Source organism: Sphaerodactylus townsendi, linkage group LG01 (assembly GCF_021028975.2).
Source record: "Sphaerodactylus townsendi isolate TG3544 linkage group LG01, MPM_Stown_v2.3, whole genome shotgun sequence".
NCBI classification, from domain to species: Eukaryota; Metazoa; Chordata; class Lepidosauria; order Squamata; family Sphaerodactylidae; genus Sphaerodactylus; species Sphaerodactylus townsendi.
The window spans coordinates 114,790,890-114,804,124 of record NC_059425.1 but is presented as its reverse complement, the minus strand read 5'-3'; the positions used below and the strand labels follow the sequence as shown (position 1 = coordinate 114,804,124).

Below are 13,235 nucleotides of genomic sequence, written 5' to 3'. Positions count from 1 at the left end.
TTCAATCTCAGCTTTAGGAAATATATGTAAATATACCTGGTTTGGAAATAATAGTCTTTTCCTGTTTTACAGTTTCATGTTCTGCAGGTGAAAAGGATTAATAGATTAGATTTCATGCATATGTTCTTTTTAAAATGGCTTTGGGGGGGGGGTGATCACTGGATACACAACAGCAAATTGTGCTACTCTTTTAGAAACACGGGAAGAGAAGACTGAAAAAAAATGTAGGGAAACTGGAATCACATATAGCAAATCTTTTAGTCACACTACTTTGGGTGCAAAGAAACTCCACAGTTTCTACCTGGTATATTTTCAACACTTAACACTCTCCTTTAAAATGAGAATTGGTGTTTTCCAGTCTCTTCCATATCTCAAAGGGCTCCAGTAAGAAACATAAGAATAAAACAAATTTATAATCTGTACTTACTATGTACATGATGCTTCTCTGCTGTAGCTATACAAAGAGAGACAAAGAGAGACAAAAAGAGAAAAGACTATTATTTCCAAACCAGGTATATTTACATATATTTCCTAAAGAGACAACTAACTGGCATATTCATTTTCTCATTCAGCCTCCTAATATCCCATTTTCACACTTGAAATGACACTTATTGTAAGAAACGGAGAGGGAGAATAATTTTACATAACACCTCCAAACTCATGTGTAAAAGAAAGCCTTGTATGATGACCATGTTCACAGAAAAGTTGTAAAAACTTCTTAAGAGCTCTTTCTGTGGTATTTCATTGTAAATTTATTCATTTAGCAATTAAACTGTTGGTAACTCACCATATCAATCCCCTTTAGGTGACATAAAGAAGTACCATTGGTTCTTTTTAATGTAAGAAGGAGGTTTGAGAACAATCTTATTAGAAAATCTTTCATAGATCTTATCTGGTTGCAAATGCAAGAAGAACTGTATCGTTTTCATAAGGACTGGTGAGAATTCGACCTTCCATTACTAGAGAAACAGAGTGCTCCATGATTTACGTTCCTACAATACTCAATTCTGAATTCAAAGAGGTAAAATCTTTGGTCTCCAGCCATTTCAGTACAATCCTGTGCAGAGTTACTCCAGCATTGCTATAGTGCAATCCTAAGAACACTTTATTGGGAGCAAGCCCCACTGAATAGACCTAAGAATAGAATCTTTATTGGCCAAGTGTGATTGGACACACAAGGAATTTGTCTCCGGTGCATATGCTCTCAGTGTACATAAAAGAAAATACAATACCCAGAAACTTAAAACTGGTTAGGATACAGCAACATCCACTCAGAAACAAACTCAAGGAGCCGTGACAGGCTGTATGATTCTTATTAGACCTGTTATTAGTAGGATTCTTATTAGACCTGTTTAGAATTGCTGTCTTAAAAGTAGGCCTATTCAGAAGTTATGTACATTTATTCAGTGGGGCATACTCTCAGGATATGTATTTTAAGATTGCATCCAGTGGTGGGTTTCAGCAGGTTCGCACCACTTTGGCAGAACCGGTTGTTAAAATGGTGCTTGTAAACAACTAGTTGTTAAATTATTTGAATCCCACAACAAGAACTGGTTGTTAAACTATTCGAATCCCACCACTGATTGCATTCTCTGTCACCTATAAAGGAAAGGGAAAGATGAAGAACTGAGACATGACACTAATGAGAACAGCTACAGCTATCTCACCTCCAGTAAAGGTGCTTTAATAAGGGATCAGTTGTACAATAGATCCAATCCCACTAGCACATAGAGGTCTAGGTAATTGAAATCAGCACCATTCATTCAGTTTGCAGTCAAAATGAAGAATGAAGCACATAGTACCATCTTCATCAGAGATATGCCCTTCTAACCCCATTGACATTAATGGGATGGGATTGACAGAATCCTGAAACTGTCTGCAGTCTTCAGTGATAACATTTCCAGTTCTAGAGGAATGAGGGAGTCGATCTAATTCCATATACAGTTCAAATAAAGACAAAAATGGGCAACCCCCCACCCCCATCAACCTAGCATCTATTATATAAACCTATTTACATGTATATGTTATGCCCGTCTGGTTCCATCTTGCATTTTTGTGAGAATCTGACTATTCACTAAGCGGACAAGGCAGAAAAAAGTCCTGAATACCTCTCAGCAAAAGTCTTCCAAAATAAATCTGTTTTATAATTCAGCAGAAGTCCAGAAGTGAAGGGTCTAGCTAAATTTCCTGGTTTCCAAAGCCATGCATATTTGTGTTACAAATAAATATATGGGTGTGTTTATGCTTCCCATGCATGTTTATACATGTGCTCATATGGTTTATGCATGTGTGTATAGGTTAATTCAATTACTCATTAATTCATTTATTATAAGTGGCAATATAAAAAGAGATTAAAAGAACTAGTAGTAAGACATGAATACAAACCACCAAAATACAGTACTTTTTTTGTTCAGGACTATTGCTTAGCAAGTAAAGAACCAGAAAAGAATAGTAGCATTTGATTTTGCTAAGAGAAAACAGCAATGTCAAAAGGATATTTTTTTAAAAAACAGTAACATAATATTCCTAAGTATTGTGCTCCTAAGGTGGAATATTTTCATTGTTCAAATGATACTGTGACAATTGTTCATGCATTTGAAAAAAAAATAATTTTAGCAACATACTTGGCAGTTTATACTCAGCTTTCTTGCCTAAAAATACAAAAAAGTCAGTAAGTTTTATTCATTCATTCCATCTAACCTCTATAAAATTCACTCATAAAAGATGCAGGAGAAATACATTTGCGCTCCCAGTATGGTACATAAAATACTATGAAGATGGTACATAAAAGCAAAACATATTCTAGCAACAATCTACTGTGTAATGAAAAGCCACTGCCTAGCAAGTTACATAAAAATACACACAGCTTTCCAACAATGAGAAAAAAATTCCAGCAATTGTTGGAATACCAGAATTCTTGGAATACCAGAATTCTTATTCTAACATACATCATGGGAGTTTGCTGGGATGTGTAAAGAAAGGTTTTGTATAAATGCATACCAGCACTCCTGAAGTTGAAACAGCAGGGTCACATTCCTCTAGGATATTGATTCTAAGTCATAAGTCTTGTAAGCCATTATAAGGAGGCAAATCTCAATAAAATGGTTGGACAATATGCAGCAGTGATTTCTGGGAGATTGTAGCCCATGAAAACTATTTATTATCATGCATATCACAGAAAGTTGTCAAACACAGAACATCAGCTATGTGCTAGTTAGGAGTTTCTTGACATAGTTGGTACCAGAGTCTTTTATGCCAAGATATTGGTATTTGGGCTTGGGGTCATTAGTTATTATTTTTATAACCATTTCAAGTTTCTATTGCCTGCTTTGCAAAATGCCAGAAGGTTATTAATTATATGCAGCACAGTCTTGCAAATTGGCTGCTGATAAGGATTCAGAATGAAAATCTTTCTGCCGAGTGAACCGTGAACTAGTAGAACTAAAAACAGAAAATGTTTTCTGATTTAGAGTAGCATGTCAACTGTTCAGTCTAAGTGACACTAATTTATGGGATGTAACAGAGTGGATGTGTGCATGTATAAGAGGGAGGGCATGTTCATGGGTGTCTTTGTGCACACAGTGAAAATAAAAAAGAGTGCTTGTTATGACACAGAACAGCAATTATTTTACAGTCTTTAATTTTACTCAGTTGAAATGAAAAATATGATATGTTAGGCTGCACTGCTGTTTAGATTGTTCATTTATCTGTATCTTTTAAAGCTTATGTTCACATGGGCATGTGGTATAAAGAAAAATGCCTTATTTCTTATAAAATGCATTTTCATTTTTAATGCTAACAAAACCCATGGCTTTATCTGTTCTTTCCTACTTCAACAGTACTGTGAAGGGAAGCCATGTGTGTATCCATGAATTGCTAATGAAAGCAGAGAGGTAAAACTGACAAGAACAGTAAGAAACAGTTTATTTGAGAATAACTATATTGCAATGATTAGTCTACATTGCTGATAAATTAGATTTCTAATGACATAGTTCTTGCTATGCCTCATCAAGTTGCAGTTAGATGCAGTTTTTTGTTTTTAATTCCAAGACTTCGCTCTGGAACATATTGAATAAAGCTCTGGAACATATTGAATAATGTTAATGGCAGCTGTTCTAATCCAGTAATTGCATATAGCTAGAGGAGCTCTGACATTTGAACAATACCTAAGAACTTTTATGCAGAGACCAGCTCTACACGTGCACACATATCTCCATTGAAATAACAATAAAGCCCTCTGGTGCAAGAAAATCATGTGTTTCAGATCAGGTGAACAACTTTATACGTGAGCACAGCATATCGCCCTCATCCTTGAGCTCAGAGTACCTTTCCCTTACTTTCCCCACAACCATAGATTATGAGAAAGGTGCACAAGCCACTGCTGATCTCCAAAGGTGCACCTTTTTTTGTATAGCTTGAAAGCCTGGTTGCCCCCCACTCACCACTAACATAGTGCAACCATTAACATTAAAGGATCATTCTGGGCACTTAACCCTTAAAAAGAAAGTGCAAGAGATTAATCAAACCTCCAGGAACAGGATGTGAAGTTTCACTGGCTTCTTTTATCTCTTTGAGTGCTAAAGTAATTGCAAATAAAATAAGGTACATGTTGACATCTTAATTGAAAATATCCACACTGTACATATAACCAGAAGACAATAATGAGTTATTGTTGATAAACTTAAACAGTCAATAAGAAATAGAGGCCACTATTGTTGACATCTGGCTTTCTTTATACCAAAGAGAGAACGATTTTGAATAGAAAACACAAAGTAGAATTAGGGGGAAAGTAATTTTTTTTGTTTTTATGTACTGATATTTTATTAACTTTGTAAGTTAATAAAGTTAAGTTGTACCAGATAATTATTGTAAAGTTCTGCATTTAAATGATAACTTTGGGTTGGATCTGACAGATGTGAAAGCAGCACACACTTTGTATTGGTTTTCTGGTACAGCAAATAATTGATTTGATTGTCAACGCTTTGGGGGGGTTCTTCCGTTTTTTCGTGTTAATGCCTAATAAAGGCTTAATGATCATGAATGAAAGCAGCGTCTGTATGCCCTGAGAAGCTTCTGCTGAAAATCTGGAGACCCTTATGGGGCACTTGGGTGAGGCAGTGAGGGGGAATTAGGTAAAAATACCCCCGGCTCTTCCTCCTCCTTATGACAATTATCCCTGGCGGCATATGAGATTTTGTTCATAAGGGTCCACCCAACCTGAGAAAAGGTTTTGAGAAGCTGATAAGGGCTGCTGGGGCAAAGGGAAGATCCATCTGTGTGAACAGCTGATGCACCCATAGGACCTACATCACTGTTCTTTGACATATAACGTTATAATAATGCCAGCTCTACTGAATGAAAAGTTCCTGAATGTTGGTGTTGAGAATGCCTAAAGAGGCCTGTCCGGGGGGGTTGCAGCGACCTCATCCTGTGGTTCAGGCAGCTGACTTCATTGGGAGCCCCAAAGACCGGGGCTACTGACGAGGAGACCAACACCTCGGAAAGGGACGGTGGGACTGCTTGTCAGCCCCGCCTACAGGAGAGGGAGGGAGATCCCCACAAGGCCCAAAGTACAATCTTAAATCACAGGATGTAACAACCATGCCCTTACAGATCAGGCTAGTGTCTGGGTCTGGTCAGTATTTGGATGTGAGACCTTTGGTCACCCAATCTTGCAGAAAGTCATGTTTACACAATAACATAATGGCTTGCATTCTGCCTAGATTCCCATGGGTGCAAGGAAAGGGGAAGGATTTTTGCTAATTCCCCCTCTGAATCTATCCATAAGCCCAGAAGGAGCATTTTTGGAATGCCATGGAAAGGAGGAATCAGCAGAAAGTTTCCCCGTTCTTTGCACCTGTGGAAATCTACACAGAATCCAAGCCTATATAATTAAACAATATGATTATGTAAATTAAAATGAAGTTTCAAGTTGACTCTAAAATAAGAACTCACATTTTGTTTGGAGTTTTTCTTTTGTAATATGGTTCCTGCTACTTGAAAAAGAATAGCAGTAACCCCTATTGTTTGGCCAGTCTGCACAGACTATACTTTAAAATGTCATACAGGATGACAGGCAAAGAAATTTAGTAATGCTTCTGATGATATCATGGTAATATAGTTACATTACGCACAGAATACACTAACCTCAGGTCAGCAACTGTAACATTTTATTTTGGAAAGTAGGCATAGTACGCAATTGTGAATGGCAAGAATAAACACCTAGTATCTATCAATCAAACAATTTGTTTATTACGGTCACAGACCAGAAGTTATCAGGTATAAACACCTAATATTGGTAATAGAACTGAATATTTTTTAACTGTATGTTCATTGAAATCTATGAATAATTAAGATAAAACATTTCAAACTGAAATTTATGCCCTTTGATTTCACCAGCATAATGTGAGAAGAATTTACTTAAAAGACTATTGTACTTTCTATGAAGTGCAGATATTTTCTGCTATCAGATTGCAAAAAGTCATCCCATTACCTATTTTGGCTGGGCTTGCTTGTTTCTTTATCGCTGGTTATGAGGTTAAAGAAAAGTAAAAACATTTCAACTCTGAATTCCTATTCAAAATTCATGGTTATTTAATTTTTTGTATTATTTATTAGATTTTTTATGCCACCTCTCCCCTTTTGGGCTCAGGGCAGCTCACATCATAATTAAGCAGTATAAAAAAAGTTAAAACATGACATACCTTCATAGTAACAATATACATTTTCCTGTCCACCCTTGCACATGATTAAATATTTATGCCATTATACAAAAGGGGTTTTTTTGTCTCTGATTCAAGGTTATATAAAAAATAACCCGACTGGAGGCTTAGTCAATAAATCATATTGATATTAGGTTCAAATAGCCATATTTTCTTTTAGGTAATTTTATGACTGCTGTATAGTGACATCTCTATGAAACTACTGGTTATTGGAAGATGCCTAATGTATGAACGACCTCATGGTCACTACTTTTCAATGTGCTACCCAACTATAATTCCTACTGGACACATAAACATATTCAAAGAGTTTTCCTGTTTTCAGTTCCTAATCCCAAAACATGCTAATTTGGAAATCATACATACACTATCTATGTGTGCTATCGTTTGGAAGTGTCAACCTGTCTTCTTATCTCTACTTATTGCTGCCAAGGAGCCCCATCTGGGGTGGGGAATGAATCTGCTGATGGAAGCAGGGCAGGCTTCCACCAGCAGAAATGCGCTCCCACAGGCACTTACCCCTGCAAAGGCTAAACTGCCAGCATGCAGCCACTACCAGTCTCCCCCGGCACTGGAACATGGTGCAGGATGCTGTGCTTGTTACCCAGCATATTTGCTGCTGCTGCCAGGTGTGTGGCCATGGGAGGAGTCAACATTGGTTGGTTTCCTCCTGGCCATTTTCTGGTTTATGGCAGTGGTGGGGAATCCAGACTTACACAACGCCAATTCAGCCCATAGAGGTTTCTTGGCAGTGGGGAGGCTGTTTTGTTTTACAAGACTCTCAAGGAAGTCTCTCTGGGAGCGATGGGGTGACGTGGTCACGGCACTGCCGCTCAATCTGCGTCTTAGATAGTGCTGTAGGTTAACACATTGCCAATTATTGTTCCTTTTGCATCAGGTCAAGTTTGAAGAAATCTAAATGAACAAAATATATGAAAAAGACTGCCAATTGGGCATGGCTCTAGTGCAATGCATAGTGTAAATGAGAAGCCAAACACTGCTATTTAAAATGTGTGAGGGTGGGAAGTGTGATATAGCACACTAATCAATTCCACATCAGATGCATGAAACTATTTTTATAGCACTCCTTGAAGAAACATTTATGGGAAATTAACACTCTGCTTTGATTGGATTGCATAGCCAACTTAAATCCTGTTAACCCTGAACAGTTTCATAACAAATGGGCAGAGAGAAGAAAAAAAATGTTTTGATGACTGTCATCACAACTGCTTCTCATAATAAGACATCAAAGTTTTATTTATAATTTACAAAATGTTATTTGTTCCTTTAAATCCATAGATAAAAGGAACACACTTTTAAGTATGACGAAGAAGCATAAGTAGAGTTTTGGGGGTGTGGGAAAACCACCACTAAGATTGCTTGAATGACCTGTGAATGGAACAGGATAGATAAAACAACTGCTGCAGGATTTTCCTTGCAGGCAACAATGATTCTATCATAATACATCACTATTTGTTTATTTTTAAAAACTGTCTTATCTGGCCCTTCCTCCAAAGTCAGTGCGGTGACTTATATCATTCTGCTCATCTCCAAACTCTTCCATCCTCTGTGAATCAGATCAGGCTGAGAATGAGTAACTAGCCTAGTGAACTTTGACTAGTCACAGAGCTGACCAGATGTTTAGTGACTTGACTCAAGGTAGATTTCCTGATCCCAATGGACATTATCCATCAGCACTCCAATGACCAATGGGAGAAAAAAAATTAAAAGACATTAGTGACAGCATGATGTCATTTCTAGGAAAAACCCAGAAACCTGTAGGAATCTCCATTTCTAGAAAGGCAAGACATCACCTCCAGGGAGGTCCCAGAAGTGATATCATGCTGAGGCAACCACCAGCCTCCCATGCTCTCCCCCCACCGCCCCAATCTTCTGCTGATTGCCAGGTCAAGCCTTTGCTTTAGACCTTGTGCAGGATGTAGCTATAATTGCACCAACTGGGGACAGTGACTAAGTGTGAGTTTTACTCCATGGAGTTCCTTAGGGCATTGGATCTTTGCATTCACTAAAACTAGCCTCCTTTGCAATGACTTTTCTCAGACCTTATTTGTAGGATCTATGTAATGTGTCACTTGATATTGTTTTAAAAGAAAGAGAGGTCTAATAAAGTAAAGCATCGCACATGGATGCTTACAGCCAATTCACACTGTGCTCTTATGATTTTCTGACAAAATGTCAGTGTCTTGTCACACACATTCAGCATCACAGTATATGTTCTGCTTACTCTGGAAAATACAGCACTCATTATATATCTAATAGAGATGGTTGATTGTTAAGCCCTGGTCTGTTTGGCCAGTCCTTGTCATGTCTTCTGGGCTGAATGTGACACCTGGGACTCTTTTAATGGTTAACAATTCCCAGGCAGTCTTAGCCCTTCTTTTGCTTTGCTTTGCTCGAGGGCTTCAAAGAAATGGGGCCTCAGACAGAGATAATGCAAAGGACTCTGACTTTGGGAACCTAGCAATGCTTAAGGAATGCTGTAGGCAGGGGCCAGCCAATAACCCAATGATGGTGCTTTATTCCTGAATGCTGTCAATCAATAAAAGATTTCGTTAACAACTGAGTCTTATTATTTGGTCAGATGGGGGCATGACACTGATCCTCCCATGTAGTTAAAAAGTCCACAAGGCTATATTTTCCCCCAAGTTTTAAAAATAAATAAATAAAATGGAATAAAATTTAAAGTTACAAATATATGACCGGAGGTTAACCAAACTCTCCCAACCAGTAACCTGGAATTTCTGTGCAGCTTGGCAGAGTTCACATTAAAAGCAGCACAAAACTATACAAGAAGAAAAAAACTGTAAAGACTGCTCAAACAGAAAAGCAGCAACTGGCCAACCGAGTGGGTTGGTGGGGACAAAAAGAAGTAACTGAGAAGATGAAAAGAAATGAAGGAGGAAACCAGGTGATTCGACAGGGAAAGTGAAGAGAACAAAGGAGCCAGATGAGATGATGGGATTTTCCTTTCCCTATAAGTACTCTCAGGCTCCCCTCTTGTATTTATATACATTTCAGCTGACTAAAAAACAAAGAAAAAAATCCCTGAGATTCATGAGGTCTCCACCCCTTCCCCATTGCTGTGCCTGCTTGCCTGGCCATCCCTTCATTTGCTGTACTGCAAATTTGTTGCACATTCCCCTCCCCCCACTGCCAGTCTACTCACACATCCAGTGGCCCAGTCACCTGCTTTCAAATTATGGTGGCAGCAGAAGTCGGACAAGGGGTGATAGAAGCTCCTGTTCTTCCTTGGCCACAAACAGCAACAACAGCAAAGGGAATTTGGCTCACCTACATGGTCATTCCCTTCTCCAATCTTCTGGCCACCCAACTAAGCAGCAGTTTCAACGGTGAGGGAAGTGGGTTGTAAGGAGCCCAGGGCAAAACCTGAGTTTTCTGCCCCCCCTGGGTGGCTCTGGAGCTGCCCTCTCTGGTTCCCTCCACCTTCCATCTTGATTAGGATAGGGGGAGGGTGGAGAGGAATGGCTTGGGGTGGAAGAGGATGGAACGGAGTGACTTGGGATGGTGGGTGAGTGAAAAGGTGAGGGTTCTGGTGTGGTAGGGTGGAAAGGTGAAGCCTGGACTGGGGGAGGGTTGGGAGATGTGGCTAGAGGTCAGAGGAAGATTGGAAGGTAAGTATTAGGGTGGGGAAGGGTAGAAAGGTGAGTATTGGAGTGGGGGAGAATGGCAAGGGAAGGCTTGGGGTGGGGTGGGGAAGGGTTGGAAGGTGTGCCTAGAGGTGAGGGAGGTTTGGGAAGTGATTATTAAGGTGAGGGAGGGTGGTAAGTGTGGCTTGGTTTGGGGGAGGGTGGCAAGGTGAGATTTGGAGTGGTGTGAGGGTTATCAGGTGTGGCTAGGGATTGGGGAGGAGTGGAAGGTGAGTATTGGGGGTTGGAAGGTGAGTATTAGGGCAGGGGAAGGTGGGAAGGGATGGCTATGGGTGGAGTGGGTGAAAAGGGGTGGGTAAAGGAAGGTGGCTAGAGGTGGCTAGAGGTGGGGGAAGGGTGCCAAGGGAGGGCTAGTGGTGGGAGAGAATGGAAGTTCGAGAACAGGGGATGGTAAGAAGGCCCGGCGGGCCTTTTGGGGTGGCAGGGGGAGTGCGGGAAGGCCTCTGCCAGACTCTCATTCACTCACCTGGGTGCCAAGCAGGATCCCTTTGTCTGGGGCAGCCCCCCCCCAGCCGAGTCTCACTGAGCCCTGGAGGAGCTGCCCAGGGTGGAGGGGAATGGGCTGGGCTGCACTGGCATGGGGGGCTCCCCTCTTCACACAGGGTGGCATGGGTGGAAGGAGGGTTGTTGGGTGATTTTGCATTCCCTACATGAAATGGGTGGTGCCCAGGGACATTTGACTCCCCATGTCCCCGTGGCCAGTAAGCCCCTGGGAGGTGGCAATGGAGGCTTCCCCTCTTCCTTTCCTACCCAGTCAGCTCCTGTCATGCTGACTCAACAGCATCCAGTGAAAGGGGGAGGATGCGGGGAAGCATAGGCTCCCCACCCTGCTCAAGCATCTGCCTACCTCCAATGTGGTTACCTCAGCAGCTGTTTCAGAAGTGTTGGGGGTGTCACAGCTTCACCAGGCCAGCCTGCCCACAGTGGCGAAGCTCCCACGGGGACATCCGGGGACACTTGACCCGGGCGCACCCCGTGGGAGTCACGTGGGGGGCGCAAAACCATCCCAGCGTCTCCCCTCCTCTGCCTGATCTCCGGCCGTTCTCCCCTTCTCCTTGCCTGTTCCGTCGTCGTCGCTTCCTCCCCCTCCTTGCCTGCTTGTCTTGATCGCTCGGCTGCTCTCCCTCACTCTCATTCACTTTCAGTTTTGATTTTGCTTCAATGAGGGAGGGAGGGAGGGAGGGAGGGAGGAGTGAAAAAAGGCTGGGATAGAGCCAGAGCAGAGCCAGGAGAGTGGGAGAAGAGATCATGCATACCCTTCTGAAACTTGCATTAGTAAGATTTTAAAAAAAAATCGAAAGGTGTTCTTTAGTTCTTTCCAGTTTTACAGGGGGCTTCCACCTAGGGGCTATTAAAAACAAAAAGCTAGTTTGTGGCTTTTACCTGTTTTCTTCCAGCATAAAGCACAGTATTATATCTGTAAATTGCATTTGTATAGAGATCTTTAATTGAAATTGAATATGAAAATAATCGCTTCATATAGGGTAATGGTTTAGCACTCATAAAACTGCATTATACTAAAGCAGCAATAACAAGCAGCATAATCTATGTGCATACTTGATTCCACTTGAAAAAGATCTGTATCTTTAAAACCTTCCAGTCTCTCCCCCTTGCTATTTTAGTTGCTTGCTGTGGCTATTTTTTGTTGTTTTGGTATAGTTTTTTGGCATATAATTTTATAATATCGTGTCTCTCTCAAAGTAACTGCAAAATGTGGTTTTTCACTGCAGATTAGTGGAAATGAATAGTTAGCTAAGGGTTCCTTGCTCCAGGTGGTGGCTTATAGATCTCCTGGAAGTACAAATGATTTCCAGGTACAGAGATCAGTTCACCAGGAGAAAATGGCAACTTTGTATAGGCTGGGTCTGCATTGCACTCCACACTGAAATCTGTCCTCTCTCTGAACCCCCCTTCCTCAGGTTTCATCTTGGCATCTCCAGGTATTTCCCAATCTGGAGCGAACAACCCCTAGTTCTGCACAATGTTACATGTTTTAATAATGGCTATATCTTCAGTGTTTGTGAAGTGTCTAAATTGCTTAACAAAAGGAGGCCTAGAAAGAAGGAGCAGGGGACCCACAAACACATAGCTGTGCATCTAGGATTGTAGAGAGTGATGTGGTGGAATGCTTGGAGGCAAGAAAACTCCCCCCAGTAAACTCTCAGGGGTTCAACAAAAAGGCATAGGAGCCAAGGTCTGATGTTGCCTCTTGGCACTGATATTCAGAGAGGTTTAATGCCCCTGAATGTGGAAGTTTTGCACAGTTTCAGCATTCAAGACAGATTTTTCAAGAGCAAAGTCAAGAGAAAGTAGATTCTGAGTTTGTGCCCAAGCAGCCCACAGCAGCAGCTTCTGGCCTTGGCTACCCAGGCGGGATGAATACTCACCATATAAGTTCAAAAGAATACACTAGCCCCCCCCCCCTCTCTCTAGGAAAAACCTTTTGAGTCATCCAGAGTTTACTTTGGAGCTGCGCCCTTATGCCAGATAAGAGGACAAATCTGCAGTGTTTGGAATTCTTGTAGATACAAGTCTGAAATAGGCATTCAGAGAAAGAGATGGAAATTCAGACTTGTATTGTGTCTTACTTGGTCAGGTTTGATATTAATCCAAATTGGCTATTTCATTGTTTGGCGGTGCTTGGGAGAAATGCAAAGGGAATGAGTGGAGGGTAATAAAGGCATTGTTGAGCAAAAACATTTTGAGAAGCATTTTAGAGTAAATTATGGCACTTAAAATACTTTTAAGTGTTATAACAGTTGTTAAACATTTTGAAAATGTTGGCAAATTTTGTTAATCTCTGCTGTGTGCCATGGCCCATTGCTGT

General features: G+C 40.9%; 1 protein-coding gene across 50 annotated transcripts in view; it reads right to left on the bottom strand.

The window, feature by feature from the left end:
- Positions 1-13,235, bottom strand: part of TRDN (triadin) — a 294,546-nt gene that overhangs the window by 37,268 nt on the left and 244,043 nt on the right. For 49 of the 50 annotated variants that reach the window (XM_048491475.1, XM_048491557.1, XM_048491483.1 and 46 more), the window contains 5 exons: positions 6,494-6,532; positions 4,527-4,577; positions 2,625-2,651; positions 428-454; positions 37-81 (listed from right to left, as the gene is read on the bottom strand). In XM_048491475.1, coding sequence (XP_048347432.1) covers positions 37-81; positions 428-454; positions 2,625-2,651; positions 4,527-4,577; positions 6,494-6,532 — 189 coding nt within the window. The remainder of the gene's footprint in view (positions 1-36; positions 82-427; positions 455-2,624; positions 2,652-4,526; positions 4,578-6,493; positions 6,533-13,235) is intronic. The other variant, XM_048491551.1, reaches the window with a different exon arrangement.